Source organism: Hermetia illucens, chromosome 5, assembly GCF_905115235.1.
Source record: "Hermetia illucens chromosome 5, iHerIll2.2.curated.20191125, whole genome shotgun sequence".
Taxonomy (NCBI): domain Eukaryota; kingdom Metazoa; phylum Arthropoda; class Insecta; order Diptera; family Stratiomyidae; genus Hermetia; species Hermetia illucens.
Genome location: NC_051853.1, coordinates 36,520,729 through 36,546,309, shown reverse-complemented (window position 1 = coordinate 36,546,309; position 25,581 = coordinate 36,520,729). Strand labels below are relative to the sequence as shown.

At 41.6% G+C, this 25,581-nt stretch overlaps 1 protein-coding gene across 1 annotated transcript in view; it reads left to right on the top strand.

The window, feature by feature from the left end:
- Positions 1-1,319: 1,319 nt before the first annotated feature.
- Positions 1,320-25,581, top strand: part of LOC119658039 (low-density lipoprotein receptor-related protein 4) — a 44,890-nt gene continuing 20,628 nt past the window's right edge. The window contains exons 1-3 of the mRNA XM_038065280.1: positions 1,320-2,456; positions 20,285-21,097; positions 21,185-21,314. Of these exons, the coding sequence (XP_037921208.1) occupies positions 2,417-2,456; positions 20,285-21,097; positions 21,185-21,314 (983 nt within the window). The 5' untranslated portion in view covers positions 1,320-2,416. The remainder of the gene's footprint in view (positions 2,457-20,284; positions 21,098-21,184; positions 21,315-25,581) is intronic.

Below are 25,581 nucleotides of genomic sequence, written 5' to 3'. Positions count from 1 at the left end.
AAGATTCGAAACTTGCGTTTATTAATCTCCAAATTCCCACCCTTTTCAGATTCCTTTTACCACAAGCTGGGAATTTGATTGTATTATTATTAGATTATATAATTGTAACATAAAATGACATAAAATTGAATATAGTCGACGTGTAGCAGCACATTAGATATGCTTCGGGAAAACGTCTCTAGCACAGCTAATTTATCCTAGTTTCTAACTACTTATGTTTAGTTTATGATGTGGCCAACAACATATTGAATATTATTATCCTTTTACCTTTCTTTATATGCGTTCCTTCTTAACCCTGGTCAGTAAGAAAATTACGGAAACAGCCTAACTAGAGCAATGGTTTCAAACCAATGAATTGGTCACAACCGTAAGGTATAAGAAAAGGAACACAAATCTTTCATAAACATTGAGGAGATGACAACGATTTGTTCCATTTTAATTACGTATTAACTTTACCAGGACCTTGAAATCACAAAATATCTCTCCAGCTGAAGACGTTGCTTATTAATCTTTTCCTATCCAGAACCCTTTCTTTCAATCTACAGTCAGAAATCCGATGTCGTACAAGCCGTGAAAGTAACTTGCAACAATTTCCTAGAAAGCATACGAATTTTACCAGGAAACTTGAAAATCAACAGGAATTGACCACAAATCAGCGAAGTTGAAATTTTCCCTCATGCAATGGCATGTGCAACCATAGCAACAGTTTTGCCGGGTGAATGGAGGAAAAAAGAGCAGAGAGAGGGTGGAAAAGGGAGCTAATTGCGCCCACTTTAAATATCTCGGCAACTCAACCAGCCGAACAAACCTACCCTAACCAAGTTCCCAGTATGTATGAGTCGCATCCCATTAGCTCCAGCTTCCCCATGGTGAATCCTGCGAACGTAGATTTTTCCATTCACAGACATGCTTAGAAACGTATCAGGCAAGGGAAAATTGTTCGATGTTTACATGTGTATAAGAAAAACTGAAATTATTATCGATTTTAGGGGTGCTGCTTATAGAGTGATAAGTCGCAATAGCATCAATATGTTCAAAAGTTCTAAATCAAGCAGAGGTTACCAATTCAGTCTTTGTCAAATGGAAGACATCGTAATCTAAATAAATCAAGAAAGATCGCTTAGCATTCTTCGACAAAAAAAATCGACAATTATTTGTAAAGACAGAGCCATATTCCATGGATAATTCCCTTCCATTGCGCGCCTGCTCCCTTTTAAATCTCCCACACATAGGGATAAAACTATCTAAAATTTATCTCCCCACAGACTCCGAGGATGCTCCAAGCTGTACCAGATCTCAGTCTAAGTGAAAAACGCGACGTGAAATCAACGACATCTTATCGACTCGGAATTTTTCCCAAATCCTTTCTAGTATATCCTTCTGAAAATTTTTGTGATACTGTCCAAAAGGGTCCTTTTCTCGTCGGTTGATCGAAAGTGTTGAATTCCAATGAAAAACGAACGTAATTCGGAAATTTACTGTGCGGAAACTGTCGAGAAAAATTCGAAATTTTCTCACTATATGGAAAATTATTTGTGGAAAATAGTTTAGGTGGTGGACTCGGGAGCTGAATTTGTGCTTTTGGCACAAAAATGTGACCAGCAAGTCGAAAAGAAATCGTTTTTCGAATAAACATCTCAAAATTACTGACGAAAAAAAATTTTTTTTTGGGAATTTTCACGAATATACGCATTAAGGATGTGAAAGAGTGAGATGAGATATTCTCTTGAACACACACACATCCGTCATAAAGAAGCTGCGCATCCTTGCTAGAGGAGCCACGCAGATATCGACACCGAGCAGCTGTGTACGAACATTAAATTCGGATATTTCCATAAGAATACACACCCAATAAAATATATATTTAGTTCAGGCTAAAGGCGGATCCTGAAGTTTCTGTGAAGTTGAATATTATCTCGAAAGGATACTTTTTTGTCGCCGAAGTAGAATTGGTGTTTTTCGAAAACCTGACACGTAACGTGAAGAAAATTGCAAGGAAATAAAATTATTCGAATTTCCTGAATGATTGTCCGGTACCGTGGCAAGATCAAAATTATATAATGAAACGCGGATATAAGAGAAGACGAAAGGGGATATCGCCGATATTTTGTCTCGGCTAACCCAACAGCTTACCCTCGATCAAATCAACCTAAAGGATATCTATATGCACGTGAAAATATGGAATCAAAAATAAAATGAAAATGATTGCTCGTAACAATATTTTAGATACTTAAAACGTTCAAAAGGAATTTTTCAAAATTCAAATGTGACTTCGGCAGTGAAAAGGAAATCACCGTGTAATAAGTGTGAGCAAGAACTGTGCGAGCGTTAAGAGATAGTCACTCGAAACGCTCTTTTAAAATAAATTCCCAAAGCCTAATTAACTACGAGACACGGTTTTCCTCCATACTGGATCATGTACATTATATTGTTCATCCAATTTTTCGTTCAGCTTGGTAAGTTTCTGTGTTGTTCGTATAAGAAAATTTAGTATTCCTTTCCCCCACTTTCTAGAAAATATCGGAAATATGTTTAGAACTCTATTTTGCAAGTCTCCAAAAGGTCCTTAAAATACTTGAAGGTTCTTTGATATGATGGTACCGCGATATTAGATATTGTAGCAGCACATATTGATCGAACTTTATTTACCATAATGCATAAATTCCTGACCACCTGTTTGTGTGTGGGCTTAGCATCATCACCATCATCATGGACCGTCAGGATGCCGTGGCCTGCGCCTTCGAAAAATATGAATTCTGTTTTCTTAGACGTTCATGACTGCCAATATCTTCCACCCACAACGCATTACACATCGAAAAGGACATCATGCAAAGTGACTTGCTTATACTTGCCCGCGGCTCGGGTAGGCGTTTATGTGAAAAGCCTATGACGTTCCAATTTCATAAAGGATCTTTCTCCAAACCTTTTATCGAACCGACAGACAAGTTATATAGAGTCGCCTCAATTCAGCAATTAGGAACCCATTCAAGAAAAGCCCATGGAGAGATCCGAATCCCTGCTCCCATGGGCGGAAGGGGGGAGTTAGCCACTCTTCCGCTAAATCTAAATCGGCTAAGATGCTGAGATGATGGAGGCTAGAGAAAAATAAAACTACAGTGCGTGGGTGTTGCAGGCCTATCATTACTGCCCCCCTCTGCCAAGCAACTACGCCGTTGTCTCGTCCTTATCTATATATATTAATATGTACATGTGTATGAGAGGATATTTTTATCCTTGTATAAAGTCGGCCCTGCCCTGCTTCGGAAAGTTCCGATGGGGATAATGAAAACAGAGGAAACAACAACATCGCAAGGGGAGCGATAACAGATATGAAATGAATGAAAGTGCGAGTCAAAAGGCCGCCGTGCTCTGGAACGGAGTGTAGCTATCCTGACCGCCTCGGTTCCGTCTTCACCGTGGTGAGATGACGAGAAGAAATGAGATGGCTCTCACAGTAGGATGCTGGATGATATTGATTTCATTATTACGTTTCCATGAAGAAATGAACTGACTTTGCGCACATGCCCCCCCTGGAAATCTCAAACCCTTATTTCATTCGCATATGTAGGATTCCATTCATCGAAATTTTATGGTGAAAAAGTATCCGTTTTCAATGCAATTTCCTGTTGGTTTCTTCGTTTTCCCAATGTCGTTTTCCATTTAGTTTGCCACAAAGCTTTAATGACAACTTGAGAGAATGATGAACCATGTGCATGTCCTGAGAAGTCACATATGCCAATGGATAGTGGAAGTGCGTTTCAATTTGTATATTTTCAAATCTCAACTCTTGCACGTTAGCAACAACTTTCTTATCACTGAATGGTAGTTGAAATATTTGAAATTCATCTATGTTCCTTTTGTATTTCTTATTAATACATTTTATGGTACATTAGAGAAAATTTCCATAGTCCCGAAAATTTGAAAAGTAAAAATAATAGTATCATCAAGGGAAGTGGCACTGCGTCCTAAAGGACTATTGTGACCATTTACTGGTTAGAATATAGTTACAAACTATAGTATGTCGTGTAAACCTATAACCGACAGAAACTTTATAACGTTCCCTACTTCCAAGTGTTTCACTTTGGCATCTTGTATTAAATATTCTCCCAGCTGCTTGAACCTACTTTCCACAAGTGCCTGACACTGCCCCAAAACATGTGAGAAAGTTCCATTACATTCCTCACAGGATCTGCAGACCGTATCCGTAGGTATCCCTAGCTTCCCCAACTGATAGTTTAGTCTACAGTGACCAGTGGATATTCCCATTATGATCCGAAGGCTCTTCTTGGTAAGGTTTAAACAATCTTATACCCCTAGTTAAGTTCTCTAAGCCGTTCCTCTTCCCCTTTCAATGACGTATAGCTGCTCCTTTCATGTCATCTATCCAGGTAATGAGTTGCTGGTTGAAACCGTATGTCAGTGTCATGCTTTCCCAATTTGCCCTGTTGCTCCAAAGTGTTTCAAACTTCTAATCGAAGTCAAACCTAATTCCGTATGCACGCCGCCTAGAAGGAATATTAATTTTCCTTCGATTTAGGCACATCGCCACCTGACTAGAACTCCCGGACATTCTAAAGATCGCCTACCTTGCCTGTAGATGTAGAGGACCAATCTCAGAACGACCTCTGCGGATACGATTGGGCAGGTTCTCCTACTCTCCCTCTCACTGATACCCACGCAAGCCAGTCTTTGAAGTTTGTGTAACTCCCTGTCTGTGAGTGCAGTTCTTTCTGCCCAGATTACCGCCCCGTAGGTAACCATTGGCCTCACTATTGCACTGTATATCTAGCGTAGCATTTTTGGGGTGCATCTATTTTCTCCCCAGCTATGGACCTGCAAGTCAAGAGAGGTGTTGTGGCTTTCCGACATCAGCATGACATGCTCTCTACCGTCTTAAGTGCGAACAATATCAGGCAGATTGGTCTGAACGATTTAAGGTGAAAAGTATCCTTTTTGTCCTCTTTCGGAATAAAGACCACCCTTGCCTGTCTCCATGCCCTTGGTATATATCACAAGGTTATACTACCCCTGACCACTCTTAGAAGAGATATTAAGATGATTTCTAAGCCTCCCTCGAGTAATACTGGGAAATGCCATCTACTCCGGGTGATTTCAGTGGTTTAAAGATTTCCACTACCCATCTTTCAGGAGCTTCCGAGCATACTTCTTTCCAATTCACCTCTTCCCCCTTCTGTCCGTTGTTGTCCCCGCGAAATGAGTTGTGAGAAGTAGATGTATCCTGTCCTCCTCTCTTTAGATAAATGTCCCATCTTCCTTTTTCAGACAGATAGAAGATGTTGCCCTAAATTGGTTTATATAGCTTGGATGCTTCTGTGGTTTGTTTTATTCCTTCACAGAACTCCCAGAAGCTCTTTGTTTTGCTTCCCTCGTCGCGTTGTTATACGCCGTGCACCTTCGCCAGTCCCCGGTTTGTTTTCTCTAGTTAAAGAGGGGTACGTCCCTTGATGATTTGACTGTCTTAACCGGACAGCTGGCCTAATATGCGTCAATGACAACTCTGAGGCCATCCTTCACTGTTTCTAGCTCTATTTCGCTCCGTGCAGTCTGTTCTCCTGGGATTCCTTATTATTCTCTTTACTTCCGGGTTGCTCTCAATGTTGAATCTGATTATTCTGTGATTCGACATAAAAGACTCATTCGACAGCCTCCAAACTTTGACCAAGCCTCTCATCAGAGTATCCCTTAGAATTATGTTTAGTACCTATTGTTTGGTGGTGGTCACGGATGTTGGTGTGTTCCCTACATACATACATACGAGTGGGGTCCGATAACTGCTTAACCTATAAAAGAAAAACGAAAATTTTTTAAAAGTAACGATTTATTTCTCAACGCATTCTCCTCTTAGCTCGATACACTTGACCCAGCGATGCTCCAACTTCTTTAACCCGTCTGGAAAATTTTGTTTATCGGGGTCTCCAAAATAGACCTCCGTGGCAGCGGTCCTCATTCGACCCAAATTTCAGTCCGGCAAGTGACTTTTTAAAGTTTGAAAACAAAAAAAATCACACGAGGCCAAATCTGGAGAATATGACACTAGGTCTTACCACGGACGAATGATTGATTTCTTGATTTTCTTGTATTTGCGTAAACAATACTACCAATTTCTTCACTCGGTATGAAATCTCAACTCATATTTAGCTTACAAACCGGAAGGCCCTGCCAATATGACAGAGAGAGAGTGTTTTTGGTCAATTATAGTATATTTGTCTGTAGGATGGTATGATGGTCAAATAAAAGGCGGGAGTATCAAACAAATCCAAACAAATCTAGTCTGCTAGTACCGAAGCACAGTTTTAGCCAGGCGACTATCGGCACATTCTTGCTTCTTTACTGGTTAGTTTAGAAAGCTGGGTAGAATCCTTTGTATCCCGTTCCTTCATACTTTATTGACAAAATCTTCTGAACTGGGGCTTGCACCAGAGAAGTCCAAATAACTGTCTATCAATTGTGGCCGCCAAGAAAAGGAAGACTAGGCAGACCCTGCCTCAGATGTAACGATGGGGTAGGTCAGGCAGCTTTTAGAGATATCGAATTGGTGGACCTCAGCGCGGAACCAAGGTGTCTGGAGTTTCTCACTAAGGCAGGCCTAGACCGGATACCGGCTGTTGCGCCGTTGATGATGACGATGAATATTAAAATAAGAAAAAAAGCCATACCATGAAGGCGAATACCTTATTTCCGGGATTCCGCTATCGAGGGAGGAAAAATTGGCTGCTGTTGCTATGCACTAAGGAGGAGGAGTTCAATTATCAATTCAGAACCGAATAATTGGTAAAGCCACACAAAATACAAAGTCTGTTCTGCCTTGAATATGGTTGACGCAATTAACGATCGGTCAAAAGAGAAGAAGAGAGGAAAAACAAATAAAAGCATTCACCGTAGCTTCGCGGACGAGAGGAACCAGTAGTAGTGGGATGATTATAAATCCTCTTAGCCCTCTCCTCTTTTGCAAAAGATCAAGGTGAAACCCAGAATATTTGAAGTAAGCTTTTTACGGGTTTCCGTATACGAATACGAATGAAATTGGCACAGATGTTACAGTAGACATTCACAGCCCACATTTTCCCATCCTTTCAGAATGCCCTAGCGTTTAGCGGTAGAATAGAGAAACAAATTCCATCTACGTAGGCAGCTTCGAAATTAAATATAAAACAAGTCGGGAAACCGGAAGCTTGACGCTTCAGGTATAAAAGGTTTTGTGTTTCCCTATGTGAGGAGCATAACGTAGTTCTCCATTGGCTTATAGCATTGACCCGAGATATTGAAATCGCTCAGTTCTGGGCAGGTTGCTGCCATTGCCAGAACTGAGCGATTTAAATATCTCGAAGGGCAGGTTACTGCCATTGCCAGAACTCAGCGATTTAAATATCTCGAGTCAATGCTATCAGCCAATGGAGAACTGCGTAATGAAATTATCTCACGCATTAATGCAACCTGGATGAAGTGGCATTCCCCAACTGGTGTTCTTTGTGATCGACGTATCAGCGCACGTCCGAAATCTAAAATTTACTGCAATGTCGTCCGTCTACCGCTCTCTATAGCTCTGAGTGTTGGCCGACTATAAAGGACAATGAACGGCGTCTGCCGTAATAGAGACGAAGATGTTGCATTGCACTGACACGTTTTGATTACGTCTGAAATGAGAATATACGCGATCGATATGGGTTTGCATCGATCGTGGAAAAACTGCAGATCAGGCATTCGATAGAGCCAAATGGCGAAGCCGATCACGACGAGCCGACCCCGCTTGTGAACGGGACAAAGGGGGAAAGTGGGAAAACTGCAAGAGAGGCGTTTTCGATGGTGTGGTCACGTAATCCACGCTAACGAGAATTCAACAACCAGTATTGGTCAGAACATCGAAAGCAATGGTAAGCAACCAAAAAGCCGGCCAGAAAATGGTGGCTTGATACGCTGGATGGGGATTTAAAGGTCTCGCGATTACATCCTGATCAGGCATTTGATAAAATAAAATGACGAAACCGATCACCACGAGCCGACCCCCGCTTGTGAACTGAAGGCCGAAGAAAAAGAAAAAGATGTGAGGAGCGACGAGTGCACGACAGCTCCGTGTAATATAGCTAAAAATTCGATTGCCAATTATTCAATTATTCTCGTTAATTATGACCTCAGCATCTTATTTCTATGGCATAGGATGCTGTTAATTAGCACGAAATTGATAAGTTTGAACTTCTATAACTTTGACACTAATAGTTGGATTTTCATGGAACTTGGCATGTGTATGCGCGAGGCTGTCCTCTATGTTGGTGCAATTTGGTACACCTAGGATGAACCCAAGGGGAGTTTTTTAGTCAATTTCTAAAAGTTGATAATATACTATTAGTAAATTTATTTGAGCAGATACCGGAATGGGACATCTCTCGAAGATTAGATTTCACATAAGTGTTTTACACACAACCTTAAAAAGGGCTGCAGATAAATAGATTCTTCATAAATGCGACTTTAATATTTTAGGCGAATGTCAATTATTCCGGGTAATTATGACGTCAGCATCTGATTTGCATGGCTTTGGAAGCGGTAAATTCGCGCGAAATTGCTAAGTTTGAACTGCTATAACTTTGGCGTTAATTGCCAGATTTCTACAAAATTTAGCACGTACATACAAAATATTGTTCTCTATGCTGGTACGAAGTCCTAGGATGAACTTAAAGGGGGTTTTTCAGTAAATTTCTAAAAAGTAGTAATATACTATTAGTAAGTTTATTTGAGAAGATATCGGGATGGGACATATTTTGAGGCCTAGATTTCATCAAGGCGCACCACCCTGATTTTTTCGGATTTTAAGGTTGGGTAGTTTCCGAAAATGAGTCCTGTCTCACTTCAAGTGCGTACATTTTGACTTCTTACTCACGCACTTTGCAATTTATGCCAAAACTAATGTCAGTTTCGGAAAGTACAATATCGAGACCTTTCATTTGATTCCCTACACAACTATATCCGGTGAAAAAATTTTTGAATCCCCCCTTTGGGTGTATGGGGAGCCCCCCTTTAAACTCCACCTAAATTTATGCCACTCGCTGTATGCGTGAGATTTCATAGCTCCCATCTGTCCACAAAATTTCGTTCGGATCGGTTTAGCCGTTTTGGAGAAAAATGCGTGTGACAGACAGACAGACATTGAATGGATTTTAATAAGGTTTTGTTTTACACAATATTTGGGTACACCGTGGTTCCATTCCAGCTCGTAGTATATATACGTATAATCTACCCGATACTCAATTCGATTTTTTACTGACATCTCTTAGGTAGCAGTAATTTAGTTTAGGCGTAACTATTTCCATGAAAAATGCGCATGACAGACAGACAGTAAACCGATTTTAATAAGGCTCTGTTTTAAAAAAAGGTTGGCACTCCACTAACAGGATGACGTACACCGTCCTTCTTGGCGTGCGATCACTGATTTATCTATAAACATCAAGTTACCATAGAATGGACTGCAATGTTCAATAAGTAGATCTGCAAACACACACGTTACTGGTAATTATTTAAAAGTCGCAATAACTCCTGAATGTTCGCAAGGAGAGCTTAGTCAAGACAATTCAATAATGCGGCGTTCATAAACAAACGGCTCCGAATCAGAAAACAAAAGTGGAATCTTCTTATGAACAGTCCACTGCGGCTCAGGAGAATGAATTTGGTTAGATGACCTGGTTAATAAGATCAACTTTGGCAGCACCCCTTTAAGCGTAGAATGAAAAGATAAAGTTCCAATTACCATTTCAGTGAGCGAAGCCATGCTTCGAAGAAAGACTAATCAAACAATGAAGAGGCGATAAGTGTTTGCAAAAAGGCAACAGCGCTCGCCGCAAGCGTGAGAGATATCAACAAATATAGTCGACTGGAAGCATAATTGATCATAAATTAACTCCTTCGAAGTGTTATGTAGTCAAAAGTGGAATATGTTAATGCCACATATCCAGTTCGGTTAACGCTTATTTCTACTTCGTTAGGCGGACTTATAGGTTGACACCTGATCTTTTTAATGCAGTCGAAGTCGATTATTGGCTGTACAGTGTAGTGAGGTTACTACGTTCTATCCTTCGTGCGTGTCTCCTGATCATCGCATCTATGGTGGTGCTGGTGTACCCGTTCTTCCTTGCAGTATCCATAATGTAATATTTTTCGCTCTCGTAGTATTCCTCTGTGAGTGCGATTGTCAGAAGGCGGTGGATAATCGTGCCATAAGCTGCCCTTTTATGTTTTTAACTATGTAACGGAGTGATCGAGATTGTCCGCTGGGTGCTGGTGGGTTTCCTGTAAATAATAATAATAATCGTTGGCCCAACAACCCATATTGGATCAGGGCCTTCAAATAACGGTACACTACAGTACACTGTAGGAGGCAATGTGGTCAGCATTGCGCTCACCCGAGATTACTACCCTGATTTGACTCAGGTACTCATTCACAGCTAAGTTGACTGGTATCCGACGTCAAATCACGATACAAATCCTACTGCCACCAGCTAGATTTGAACCGCGGCCTTCCGTGCTCTAACCACTCAGCAATCCGGACACAAAAAGAAAGAAAATTGTCCGTTTTGACGTTTGATTAATATATCTAAGGAAGACAATTTTTTTTTAACTTCCACCTCATGAGTGAAGGTTATTTTGGGGTGTAGCGTGTTGATGTTATCCAACATATTATTAATCGGGACAAACGGTTTTGTCCAGGGCAAAGGCAACTCGTTAGACGCTGCCTCACCTCTGCGTTGGGAGCAGTGTGACCATGAGATGGAAAACGCTCCTTTATATATTCGCAAAAACACGCCAAGGGTGCGAATTATACCCAAATGAAACCGCCAATAGTTTGAGCCTCAGCTAGGCTAACTTATCCTAAGTAATAACATATTATTGATACTTGTTTCCGGGATCCTGCCAAAATGTCATCCACATACCTCAACCATATATTTGGCAATAATCCATCCTGCTCCATTTTCTCCTCCAGTGATGCCATAGAGATTTCACTTAGGAGTGGGGAGAGAGGATTGCCCATCGCTACACCTGAGGTTTCTTGAAGTATTTGCCCCTGAATGTGAAATAATTTTTATTTATGCAGAGGGAAGCCAGCCTCGCATATTGTTTTGCATTTCTCCTTCAGGATCCTGGGGTCGAACCAAACCGTAGTACGCTCTTCAAATTTTATTATTGCCTCTTTTACAGGCGTGCTGGGAAATAAAGCTTTGACATCAAATGACACTAGGCGTTCATTATCTGCCAAAGCGTTCACCACACTCAATCTTTCGATCAATTCTTTCAAATTTTTGACAGACTGTTTCCCGTTGCTAGACTCCAATTTTTGACATTCTTCAACCACTCACTTCGCAATGTCGTAAGTAGGGAAGTTAAAATTGGCAATAATCTCCCTCATCTCATTACCTGATTTGTGTCTTTTTGGTTGGCATCCGATTCTAGGTAAAGAGGGGTTTGGCATCCGGAGCTGGGCTGGGTTATCAACCATTAGAGAGCATTCTTTTAGGGCATTCTCTACCCGTTTTATGGATCCTGGTAGCGGGTCATTCCTTAATTCAAAGTAGTTTCCTCCAGTCAACTTTTCCATTACTAGGTTGTCGTATTGTTGTTTATCCATAATTACAATCGCATTACCCTTGTCTGCTTTTAAGTAGTATACCAGCTTCTTTTGCATCAAACTTTTGATTCTTAGTTTGGTAAGCAATGACTTTGGATGGCTTTGCCCGTGAATTTTATGGCTCCTTCCACATCTACATCTTCCAGCCCTTGTTTAGCAGATCCTTTTCTCATTGCTGAAACTAATTGATGATTTATTAATAACTTGACTGGGAGTCGTACTTACTGTTGATTGTTCGTGTCTCGTGCGCGGCGAGTTTTTATCAACAGGTTGAGTTTCTTCCTTAACAATACCTTCTTTTCTTTTCACATTTGTAACCCCGTTGAATTTTTAAGAAAGTAGATTCCGTACAGTTTTCTGCTGCAGCTAATTGCAAGTGTGCATTGTATACCTTCAGTGTGGTAGATGCTAATTTTTCAGGATCCTTGGATAAGGATAAAGGCAGCGTGAAGAAAAATATATGAGATAACCATTCAACACATAGTTCGTTCTATATCAACTAAACTAATCTTTGAGAAAACCAGAAAATATTGCATACCAAAAGCCCCAGCTTCGGGTGCAATTTACTTTGTTTCGTTGACAATGTCCTTGAGTTCTTCTTAGTGGAGTGATAACTTTCATAACAGTTTAGGGTCCTTTTACCATTATTAATAATTGCACAAATAACCCAAATGGATATTTGTAAGGACAAGAAGCGCTTTCTTACTTTCCACAATTATGCGTCACTCCAGTTTCTATGTCTAGTCAAAGTTACTAACGTTATATTGTAGATTTAATGGAAAAGGATGAATTTTACACTAGTCCTAGAAATCTACCAAATTATAACCACCTGTCGACTAAAGATGTTCTCGCATTTATACACAGGGAGTCATAACCATTTCTGGTGCGGTACTATAAGGACGCAAACTAACCGTTGGAATCTCGCGTTTTATTCAAAACTCGTGACCCACTTACCACTTTTTAACAGGGATGGAATCATCTCAGGCTCTAAAATATATGTTCTAGCAGCAACATTCCTCGTCTTCCGGCAATGGCTGGAACTGCAATTATTATCAAATTCGTTCAAAGAAAAGTGGTGCCCCGAGCCGCGCATTGTTCCTTTTAGAATTCAATTCAAAGCAAGGTTAGTTTTCTATTCTTAAAGTAAAGCGTTCGTGCGTAAAGAAGCAAAACAATTGTTGTTTCAGTCACAATTAGAGGAAACAGCCTTGGCCAGATCACACAAAGTTTGGCCTCAATTTCTCAAAAAGAAAACCTAAAAGGAAAGTGTTTGGAAAAAGCATTGCAGCAAATAAATTTTGAAGATGCATATATTCCTCAAAAGAGGGTATGAATGCAAAGTCCTTGAGGTAAATTGCAACAGCCACTATCAAGGGATAACAAGATGCTCACAGATATGTGGTGTCACAAATTTCGCGAGGAATCCAGTTTTTACCAGATAAATGAACAAAAGTGTTGTTCTACAAACCAAAGAAATAACTTCATATGAATTTGAAAGCTACTAGAACTACCAATTCAGGCCAAATTTATTAGGTTGTGATAAAAGCGTATCTTTTTCAACGATATTTGAGCTCCTTGTATTTCTGTCCTAGCATCTAAATGTTAGAGCTGCGAATGCCATTTAAAAATGCAAAGTATTAATCAGTTGAAAATATTCCGATCTTCCAATTTCTATATCTACTGCTCCTTATCGGCGCTAATCTTTATGAGTGTTTATCTATCTGGCAATTCCGACCAAGGATAACGATGCTTTCTAGGTAGTTCAAAAATTTGTGGTTCTCTTTCCACCTTAAGAGCTTTGGGATATTTTTGCTATGCTAAAATCATTGGTTGACGGTCTCTACATTCATCACACGGTTTTCCCCCACCTTTTCCCCCGTACCTAGGGATCCTTTATTTCTGAGGATCATTAATTTTTCTTACGTACATTTTAGGGCTTCTTCGAAACTACACCATGTAAGACTTAAGGGAAACCCACCTACACAGACGCAAAAAGCTTCTGACAGATCAGTCTAGCTTTCTTTTGGCTAAAAGGGCTGGAAAGGCCAGTAGATCAATTCATAAATCCCTAAGTGGCCACTTCACTGTAGGCAACATGCCTACCAGAAAGGCAAAACCATGGAGATAATCCTCCTTGAGCTCACGGCAAAAATTCAGAAGGCAATGATAAAGAATACGACTTAGGCGCATTTATGGACATCGAAGGCGCCTTCGATTATGTCTCATTCGCGGCGATTTGTAACGCGCCAAGACAGTATGGAGTCGATGCGCTGTTTATCAATTAGATCCTTTACATGCTAGAGTGGAGAAAGATCGACATATTGGTCGGACAGAAGTCTATTGAAGCAGGGTGTCTTAGGGGTTGTCCACAGGGAGGGGTTCTCTCTCCTCTGTTATGGCTGCTGGTAATGGGCATTTTGCTATGGCTCTTGAAGGGTACGAAGGTCTTTGCACAAACATTTGCGGATGATCTAGCCGGAATAATTATCGGCAAGTTTGCGGGTGCAGTATGTGACCGCCTGAATGCAACACTGCATGTAATCCGCAGTTGGTGCCTCCGCAATAGACTCACGGTAAACGCTAGGAAGACTGGGCTAGTTAAGCTAACTAGCAACGCCTGGGGCAGCTACACGCTACCCACCTTAGTAGGGGCGGAAATCCAGCTGATACAAACAATCAAATATTTAGGAGTACATCTCGACTCCAAGTTAATGTGGAAGCACCATATCCAGGAACAATACCGAAAATTCTGCAGATTGCTCTGGTGCTGTAGGACTGCGATAGGTAAGATCTGGGGACTTTCACCAAAACGGATTTATTGGATATACACATCCATAATAAACTCTATTTTGATGTATACGTTGATAGTCTGGTGGCCGAGACTGAACTTTGCTAACAGCGGGAAGTTGCTGAGGCAGATTCAGAGGTTCGGATGCCTAAGTATTACTGGAACGGCGACCGTGGCACTCGAAGCTATTTTAAATTTACCTCCAATCCATTTGCAGTTAAAACGGAAAGCAGCTGACGACGCGTATAGACTCGTCGTGTGGAAAAGCAGCCAATCATACGGTCAAGCGGACATCTGGAAGTTTCTTGGCAAACATTAGGTGGCCTCGAATCTATTGGAATTACAGACTTAATAATCTTCACCGACGGGTCAGTCATGGAGAACGATCGGACGCAAGGGTGTTCCTGGGAAATCCAATTATGGAACTGGCTCGACCTGTCGGCAAAATGAAGACCATATTCCAGGCGGAGATATATGCTATTTTATTGGCAGCAGAAAATTGTTTGTGGCAAAAATAGAGGGGTCGCATTATACGAAATTTGTTGCGACGGTCGGGCAGCATTATCAGTACTAAACAGCAACCATCAAGCCAGTTGCTGTTGAAACTTGGTCGACTGGTCGAAACATTCCTGGTGTGGGTGCCAGGACACTCAAACATCGCTGTTAATGAGGATGCTGACAGACTGGCTCGCCAAGATTCTGAATCCACAATGGTGGGGCCAGAACCAGCTTTTAGCATCCGGCTGTTTACTGTCAAATCTACTCTAAAGGGGGAAATCGGACATCCGAATGGAGAAATTTGAACTTCTGTCGGCGAAAAACCCGGCGCCGCTAGAACGGTATTTTTGTTTTCCATGAAGAAGTGGGACATGAAAACCCTAGCAGGGATTTTAACAGCACACTGCTCCTTAAACTACCACATGGAAAAAATCGTAGTCATGGTCCCCACCATATGAGGAGACGGCCCTGCACTTCGTATACAGCTGCCCGTCCTCCTCTGGCTTCAGACGAAGATACTTTAGTAAGGTTTTCTTCGGCTAAAAATCTGCGCATTCCCTCTCTCTGGAGAATGTTCTCAGGTTCCCAAAAGCCGGCGCCTATATATAGGCGATCTCCAGAGATAGTACAATGAGTCTAACAAAGGCTCGAGTGCTTGGAGCTGCGGCTCGTCCCACTAAACTAGACTAAATAAAATAAAGACTTAAATCTGAGTATAATTATGCGGTGTTTCCAGCGATTAATTGTTTGAAATAATAAAAACTTGTTTTTTTTCTTTTCCGCTGGTGTAGATATTTATTCTTGCAAATAGCGATATTTCGGGAACCAGTCCAAGATTTGTTAGCACTGACGAAGGGAACAAGTGGTTCCCGAAATATCGGAATTTGCAAGAATAAATATCTACACCAACGAAAAAGAAAAAACAATTTTTTTATTATTTCAAAGACTTAAAGGTTAACATACATTTTTAATTATGTCTTAAACATAGAAAACAAGGAAAGATCAAATAATAAACATTAATACGCTTTTCCGCCGAGGTCTACTAATTCAATATCCCTAAAAACTGTCTGGCGTCCTGGCCTACACCATCGCTGCTTCTCGGGCAGGGTCTGCCTCGTCTTCTTTTTCTACCATAGATATTGCCCTTATAGACTTTCCGGGCTGGATTAGCCTCATCCATACGGATTAGGTGACTTGTCCATCGTATCGTATTGAGCCGGATGTTAGCCACAACCAGGCGGTCGAGGTATCGCTCGAAAATTTCGTTGTTATAGAGGCTACGGAATCGTACATAATCATGTAGAGTTTCAAACATTCTATGGAAGATTCTTTTCTTGCCAAGAAATAAAGACTCCGAGAAATACATAAGGACTGGTAAAATCACTGTCTCGTATATATATTATATATATCTTATAGATGGTACTCAGCAACGTGATACCTCTATAATTGATGACCGGCAACATATGTGACAGCTAATGCCTCATTGCCATGCTTCTTGCCAGTCGTCAGGCATTGGTTTGCTGTCCAACACCTTGAGCATCCGTTGATCAACCGACTACACTAAGGTCGGTCGCGCACGGACTGTTTCTTCTATGATTGGTGGTGGCAGCGTTGGCGGACCTCCAACTCTCCGATATTTTTGTTGTTGAGCAATTTATCAAAGTACTCAACCCATCGCTCCAATATGCCCATACAGTGGGAAATCAGATTTCATTCCTTGTCTCGGCAGGATGAGCAACAGGGTATATAAGGCTTCATCCTGCTCACTTGTTGGTAAAATTTCCGGCCCCGGTACCATTGCTCCCTGTACTTCTCCAGTTTGCTGACTTGCTGGTTCTCCTGGGCTCCCTTTTTGCTTGCTTTTTCACTCGACGGACGGTTCGTGGTATCCCTATGTAAACTATGGCAGCTGACATATTGACATATTGACTGTTGAAATTTCCAAGTATGATTTTGATATCATACTTGGGACAGGCTTCGAGGGTCCGCTCAACTGCCTCGTAGAAGGTATCCTCCTCCGACTCTGCAGTCCCCTCTATAGGGGCGTGAACGTTTATGAGGCTTATATTTCTAAATTTCCCTCGCAAGCGCAGAGCGCATAGCTATCCCCTTATGGTGTCAAAGCCGATAACAGCAGGTTTCATTTTTTGGCAGACTAAAAAACCTACTTCGAGTTCATGGTTTACTGGATGACCACGGTAATGTATCATGTAGTGGCTCTTCTCCAGGAAACCGGTCCCTGTCCGGCGCATCTCTTGCAACGCTATTCTATCAACCTTATATTAGAATAAGGGGCCGGCTAACGGCTGAGCAGAATTCGGTCTATATAGGGTGCGCACCTTCCTCGTTGTAAAATCCGTGCAGTCCTTGCAGCACTACATGGTGCTTAACTTGGTGAGACGCCATTTATTATTTCCGGAAATTCTTGTAGCAATTGTTGTGATGGACAGGATTGTGCATTCTGTCATCTCTCCTTGACAAGTAAGGTGAGTAGTTGAATCTCGAAAGTAACTGTACTGAAAATGTGGAAGGAGTCGGTAATGTACTAACAAATCTGCTCCAAGTAATAAGTATTAAGACTTCGATGTTCAGACCAATCTTGGCAAGTGAATTCTAGTTAGCGCGAATTATGTGAACATACCATTTGAAGACGTCTCTTTCCAATTTTTCCACGATCGGTGCGACCCCGTATTAATGGTGGATATTCTCATTTCCGATGTGATTAATCGCCATACGTCACTAGTCCAACGTAATATCTTCGTCCCCATTACCGCCAATCGGCCAAAACTCAGAATCGTGGAGTCCAACAAGCGAACGACATTGCGGTACCTTTTTAATTTGATACAGTCGTTGATATATCGATCACAAAGAACAGCACCGATTTCATAGCGTAGTTCACCGCTGGCTGATGGCATCGATCCGAGATATTTAAATCACACAGTGCTTGGGCGGTTACTGGCAATGACAGTGACAATGTCTATTTCATGAGAATCGGTCGTCAGAAGTACAGATTTATTCAAATTCAATCTGAGACCGTGTTGCATGAGGCGATCATTTCATTTTTGGGCAAGTTACTTGTGATCATTTTCGCTACCAGACGCTAGGAGAACATCATCTGCATAGAGTAAAAGCAAAGAGGACAGAAGTACGAAGCGGCTTTAATACACCCGCCATACTTCGAATTTTACTTTTCGGATCGTGGAAGAGCAATTTAACCCAGCGCACGAGTTCTTCTAGTTCTAGGTGTTGTCGTAGAATAGATCAGATGAGTTCGTATGATACACGGTCAAACGATTTCTCCAGAATCAGAAATGGAATGGAAAAAGGGCGATGCTTTCTACGATGTCTCTCCATGAATAACCGCACAGCGTATATTGCGTCAGTAGTTCCACAGTTCTTGACAAACCCCGCTTGCTTCATGGTGATACGAATGATTTCGTGAATACGGTTGTCAAGAATGCGTTCAAAAATGTTCATGGTATGAGAAAGTAACATAATTGGATGGTAATTTGAACATTCGGCTGAACTAACTTTCTTTTTCCATATTGGAGCCATGTTACTTTCTTGCCAGTCAGATGGTGCTCTGCTTTGCTCAACAACACGATTGAAGAACTCACTGAGCGACAGTATTGGGTCCTAGCTCTTGGCTTTCCAGGACTCAGATGCGATGTTGTTAAGTTCTGTTGCTTTCCCCGATTTAAGTCGTTTTATTGCTTCCACGATTTCATTGGCACTGACAGGTTGAATTGCTCCAAACGTTGGCCAAAAGCATTGTGGTGGATGAAAAAATTCTTCTGCTGAAAACTGCTTGAAATATTCTCTTCATCTATTAATCACATGATTAATCTATGAATCACAGCTCGTCGGTTTGGAGACAAAGTACAGTTCTTGTCATTAACGCAACAGCGTTCGATATCCTATATGCGTTGGTGTCAGCTTTTGTCAGATCGATACATATACCTATCGCCATCCCGAGTGTCCAGTTTATCATGAAGATTTCTGTAATGGACCGCTCGTGTAACACCGATCGCTTTCTTTACTTCCCGGTTGACATTCTTATAAATTCGCCAATTGCGGAGAAAATTATGGTAGAGGAGTTTCTTGCCACAGGTCTTTCTTTCAACGTCGTTAGGATGGCTCAAGTGGTTAGAGCACTGAGCTGTCGTAGCGGAAGGTCGCGCTTCAAATCTGACTGGTGGCAGAAGGATTTGTTATCGTGACTGGATGTCGGACACAAGCCGACTAAACGGGGAATGAACGGCGCAACAACCGGTATCTGGTCTAGACCTGCCTTAGTAAGGAACTCCAGACATCCCGGTTTTGCGCCGAGGTCCGCCAATTCGATATCCCCAAAAGCTGTCTGGCGTCCTGACCTACGCCATCGCTCCCTCTTAGGCAGGGTCTGCCTGGTCTTCTTTTTCTACCATAGATATTGCCTTATAGATTTTCCAGGCTGGATCATCCTCATCCATACGGATTAAGTGACCCGCCCACTATTGAGCCGGAATAAAATAACAGTACGAAAAAGCGACTGTGAGACTGCCCTATACAAAATTGTGAAAAGGACTCAGCATCTTATAGTATCCTACGGTTTTTTAGCCAATTCTAGCGTAATTTTCTTTTTGGTCTTTGACTATCAACTCAGCTAGAACACATAATTTTTATACTATAAACATTTGCCCTATGTCTGTCCCCCTTAAGAAATATTTGATAGTTCGATTGACTTCGCCAAAAAATATGCAAAATATTGATGCGAAGGAATTTATATATGTATTCGTTATATGGAAGCAACATCATCACACAGAAGTATTGAACCACCGCCGATGATATAATATTCGTTCATTTTAAAGAATGAAACTGCGTGCATTTTTTGTATATTACATATTATATTTTATACAACACAACAACGTACATTTAAACGATCAAATTTTAGCAAAAGAATCTTCAATATGATAAGTTATTATAATTGGTAACGATGCGATAAAATTGACTGTGTATTATATAGGGGGGAGGGGGAGGTGTGTTTTAGCTGGTCAGCCCCACAACGAACTATTACCATTTCTTGTTAATAATGGAATGAATCAACTGGAGAGAAGCGGCTGGTCCAGGGGTTCCTTGTGAAGTTTATGACCTGCGGTTTCGTCCAGGGCAGAGGCAAATGGTCCGGTCTACCATTAAGTGGATGGCGGACTTAGGAATTCCTTGATTCTTAAACAAAGTTCTCGTGAAGATTAGCTCCGCCTCCATTTTCCGTTTATAATGTATTATAATAAAAATTATATCCTATCTGGTCAGCTAAAAATTATTGTTTTGTAGAAATAAATTATTCATATTATGCATACTTCAATAAAATCTCTTTTATTTTCCAGTTTTATGTCAGTACGAAACGACTACACAATGGCCATTGGATTCGTATGGAAAAACGCAAAGAATGCAACCTGGAGGAGCTGGACGGCAAATTTACAGTCACGGGTCCATGCGACCCGTATCGACTGCAACAAATTTGCAACAACCACCTCATATAGATGATCCTCGTGCGCATCGGCCCTACTTGCCTCATGGTATCCTCACCACTGAACCGTTAAATCCGGGTGCTCCGCCTCCAGTTGTAACTAGCTTGAGAGTGATAAGTGGTGCTCGAGCTCCGGGAGGATTTGCCAATGCAGGAGGTATTGGTATGGGACCTGGAGGTTTAAGTGGAACAGGAACTGGCGGCGTTAGAGGGGATCTATATGGAGTCAGAGAATTCGGTGAACGCCATGGCGATATCTTAGTGGGTGGACGTATGAAGGAGCGTTTTCAAGGACCCGTTAAAATTACCCATGAGAACGTATTTAGACCGCAGAACAGTCTTGTAATTGACGAGTCCCACCTGTTTGTGCCGAATGATGAGGGTGGTCAAGATTGCGATTTATATTGTCAGCCATGGGAGTGGTTTTGCCCAATTTCTTGCCTGTGCATACCGAAGGATGCGCGGTGCGATAAAATTCAACAGTGTGAAAAGGGCGAAGATGAAGAAGATTGTAACGGAACCAATGAGGATATTGTAAATAAGATAGCTTATGAATGTGAGGTTACCGGAACTCATATCATGTGCCCCAAAACATATCGATGCATTGCTAAAGAATGGCTTTGCGATGGAGACGATGATTGTGGGGATTATTCCGATGAAACGCATTGCGGTAAGTGTAAATTTTGAATTAGATTTATGAAACTTACTTGGAGTAAATCTTGACAAATACAGCTAACCATTATTATTTATTTTTCAGGGGCTCGGAATAATTGCACTGAAGATCAATTCGAGTGTGGAAATGGATTTTGTATACAAAAATCCTGGGTTTGCGATGGCGATAATGACTGTAAAGACTATTCAGACGAAGCTAATTGCTCTAAAATGGCGTAAGTAACTTTTGTATTTCATTTGATCCAAACTTATAGCAAGAATATGTAGTTGATTAAATTAGGCAACGATTTCTCTTTCCCAGGATTCGATAATATCTTCCCCTGCTTTTTCAAGACCTTAAAGTATCTTACCCTATTAAATTTTGGATCATCATTCAGTTTGCTCATTTTTTGTTTAAATGGTATAATATTTTTTTCTATTCTTTTGCTCCATAAGGTAATACTTATGTAAATTACCAACAACAAAGGCAATGTAGTCCTTATAGTCGAGCATACTGTTATAGTAACTTAAATGCCGCCTTATGGTGCCCAAAATTGTGTACTAATACATTAGATCAGAGGCCACCTTTTCCCCAATCAAGTCAATGTGACCACCATCAACAACAGAATTAACTTCTCACACTCGCCATTCCCTTCTGCTTAATCTATAAAGGACGTATGATTTGGTGATGATATATTTGCACTTGATATACCGTACACTACCCTAATTATAATCAATATATATATTCACTAGCTTGTACAGGAAAGGTGGCTTTTCTCAAGCACTATGTATGTTAAATCATTGATGTGCTGATTGAACCTATAACCATTCTATTGATAACATTATTCATATTTAACTTCTAAAGCAGGGCTCTCGATAAAATCTACCCTAGCTGATATCTCCAAGTGCGGTATTAGGAGCCTTGCCATACAGGACGGCAGACCTTTTCCTAAGGCACTATCTTCCTAAACCTCATCCACAATTTTCTGAGTAGCTTGCACTCCTCCTCCACTACTCTAGGAAGGAAGATGGTGTCTCTACTTCTTTAATGTTCTTCCCAAAAATCCAAATAAGAAGAGTGCAACGAGAAGTCAGACGATGCACCTTAATTTTGTTGATGTTTATCTTCAGTCCAAATGTGCTTCCCATTTGGAAGAAATCCATGGCTCGCTGAGAGAGCAAGTAAATGCCGTCAGGGTACTCGAGGTTGTTGAGGAAAAATAATGTTCTAGTCACAGTAGCATGGGGCATATCCCGAATAACGAGAGGAAAAAGTATCTGTGGAGAGATGCAACCCTGGAGTACTCCACCTTCGCCTTCAAATTCCTCTGATATTTCACCTCAATGCTTTGATAACAGCTATTAGTTTCTCCGAAATGCCTCTCCAGGCGTACATCATTCTGGATATCCACGATGAAGTGTAGCCCTGCTCGTCTCAGCAACAGAGTTCTCATCGATCTGCCTTCAAATTTCCGCCGCCAATTAGATTTTGTAATATCCTTTTGACGTGGCTGACATGTTCATCCGTAACAGAAATGAAGGCACTTTTAATTGGCAGCTAAAAGCTCATCAATTTTCTCGGGGTGGGTTTTTGTATCGCTTCGCCAAAGGGAACGTTTTCCAACTGTCGGACAACATTCGAACACTCGGGACGGCCCGCATTGAATTTGGGAGGCCAACGCTCTGTTCCGATGCGAGCAGATGCAGTAGCGACACGCAACCAACGGTATGCGGCCATCAAACGAAGGCCCTTTTGGGAGCCGGTGCTGCCACTTCCTTTTAGGCACATTCAACTCCTAAATCAACTGTGGATCACTGCATGTTCGATCTGATTAGATGTTCTCAGTCTGTCAATCGAAACCCAACTGACACTGTGGCAAGCAAGACCATGATTTCTCGTCACATAGCCGAGTAATCTGTTCTATTAGACTCTTTCTTTCTTAGGAAGTCTCTCCTCTTCCTCTGTGCCAGAAATCTCCGTTTGTGCACTGTACAATTGTGATGCTCCTTAACCTAGACTGGAATTTAGCAGCCAAGATACTGCCAAAAACCCGCTCTCATGTCAATAGTGTGCACCGTTTGGTAGCCGTGAACAACAGTCCAACACACCATTCCCGTCTGATACCACTTTTCTTGCCGAAATAGAAAAGCACTGTCCATCGCAGGATGGAGAGGATTCCTCTCTAGAGATTAGGTTTTTGTTTGCTACTTGTAGTCTAGCCTAAAATTGATAGACAAGGGGTAGCTTCCTCGAAACTACAATTTTTAGTTTTTAAATGTAGATATATATTTCGGGAGCGACTTACCCCCTTCACCAGTACAAACAAAACTAAAAATTGTAGTTGGAGGAAGCTACCCCTTGTCTATCAATTTCTCTCTAGAGTTCCACCATCTCACTTCGCTTAGAATGTTTCATTTATTTCCCGGAAATTTTCGCTCGAGTTGGGAAAAGCGAACATTCCAGAGACCCTACCTACCTTTGCCGAGGAGCGTTTGCCTATGGCAGAAATCAATCTTTAGCCGTTTGTAATAATCAGAGCTCATAACTTCCGAGGCGTTTCATTTGCAGGTGACTAGCCCACAAATTTCTATTCTTTTTAACCGTCTTTCACGGCAAGCATGGATTACTTTTAGTATATTCTTAAACCCGAACTCACAGGACAAACCAAATGATGCTGGTATCATATGTAGCAGAATATTTTTGCCTTTGTCCTTTTCGATAGTGGAATCGGTTCATCTACATCGACTTCACCATCCTTTTCGGTGTAAATCTTGGTCCGAAAGGAGTCTAGAAGCGCTCAAATCACCATCAAACGAATCGAACTATCGCTGTTTCGGTCGGCCCCTTGGTATTCCTGAACGTCGATGTTCAGGCCAAACTAAGCTAGTAAGCTCTCGTCTACGACCATACTATCGAAAATGTCTCTCTCATAACTTGTCCACGCTGGGCAACCTCATATCGAACAAGGATATCCTCATTTCGACAAGATAATTGAGAGTCCCAATTCTACATTGTCTTTAGAAATATCTAGCAATATATTTCTAAAGAATCAAGAAAGTGAGCAGCATCCTTATATAGACGGTGCTTAAACTCATTTCTCAAAAGTTGGCTCCTTGGCTTGGCACAAGGCTTCAAATGAGGAGCGACACCCTATTAAGAAAGGATAGCGCACGTCCGCGTACTAGGATTCAATCGTTAGACGAACTTTCGAAGATAAAACTCAAGGGAACTAACCACAGGGGTAGCCACCGAACAGGTATGGGGAGCTCACTTGACCCAGATGGCAGATGGCTTCTAAGATTCTAGAAATGGCGGATTGGGTAGAGACAGCTGGAGAAGATGTATCTTGAAAACCAACACTCGCCATCGTGCCAGCACAGCAGCAAGTAACCATTTTGACCCTTTGAATTGATGACTTCTATAGGGACACCTCCTTTTTCTGCAATTGTTCAAATACCTTATCTCGTTTATAAGAGGAAACTTGAAAATGGGCAAGGCAACCAACTTATCCTAAATTTTTCTTAGTAGGGACATCTAAATCATTTCCCTGTTAGGCTGAGTGCACTAACCCGAAACCATTTGCCACAGACCTCAGGCCATACTTATTCAGTGTAGCAGCACACACCCCGTGATTCAGGGAGCCTCAGCGATCCTGCAGTATCTATTACCTATCTCCCGCTTTTTCACCTTAGGAATGCCTTGAGAGTTGCATTTCACTCCGCTCTATGTGTCCTTGTTCTCCAAAATGGGTCCAATTATGGCACCTCGTGACACTTGGTACTCTGCCGCCGGCAAAAGATGATTTTCCCATCTTCTGTAGAGGAGACAGGCATTGCCCAAAACATCGGCGCAGTGATGACAGAATATTGCAGCAAACGGTGAAACTAGCTGAGTTTAAGCATGTCGCACCATTTCGTACAAGTGAAGGAGTTTCTTACATATAGCGTCTTAAGGAGCACAACTCATCGCAGCGGAGGCTGAATGGCTTAGCTACTCTTTTCATTTGGACCACTTCCTCAATTGCACTAGCTGTGGATTTCTCTACTCTAAAACGGCATTATTTCACTGAAAAGTCTCTCTCAGTGAATCTTGGCTTGATAAACTTCACTAGCAGTTTCGTTGCTGTGCCCAACATACTGGAAGGATGGCACACTGTCGGCGACTCGAGGTCACCTTTTCGAGTCTCGTAACCTTCCAGCGGGAGACCAACACACTTGCTTTCAAACATTCTTTGGACGCCCGCGATGCGAGTTCTGCTTATACTTGAATGCAAGTTTCAGTACTACGCTGGGAATATATCCAGTCTTGGTGCTTTTTGTCCTTCATGGACAAAACATCCAGTTCGTTCATATTGAGGAGTGGGCATTCTTCAATACTTCCTATCTCATCAACAACGGCAGCTCAAATGATGCCGACAGGAAAAAACGCTTGCACGATTCCTTCCATCTTCACTGCTTCCAGGGTGATCGATAGGTACCGTATTTTTTATAACCGACTTCTAC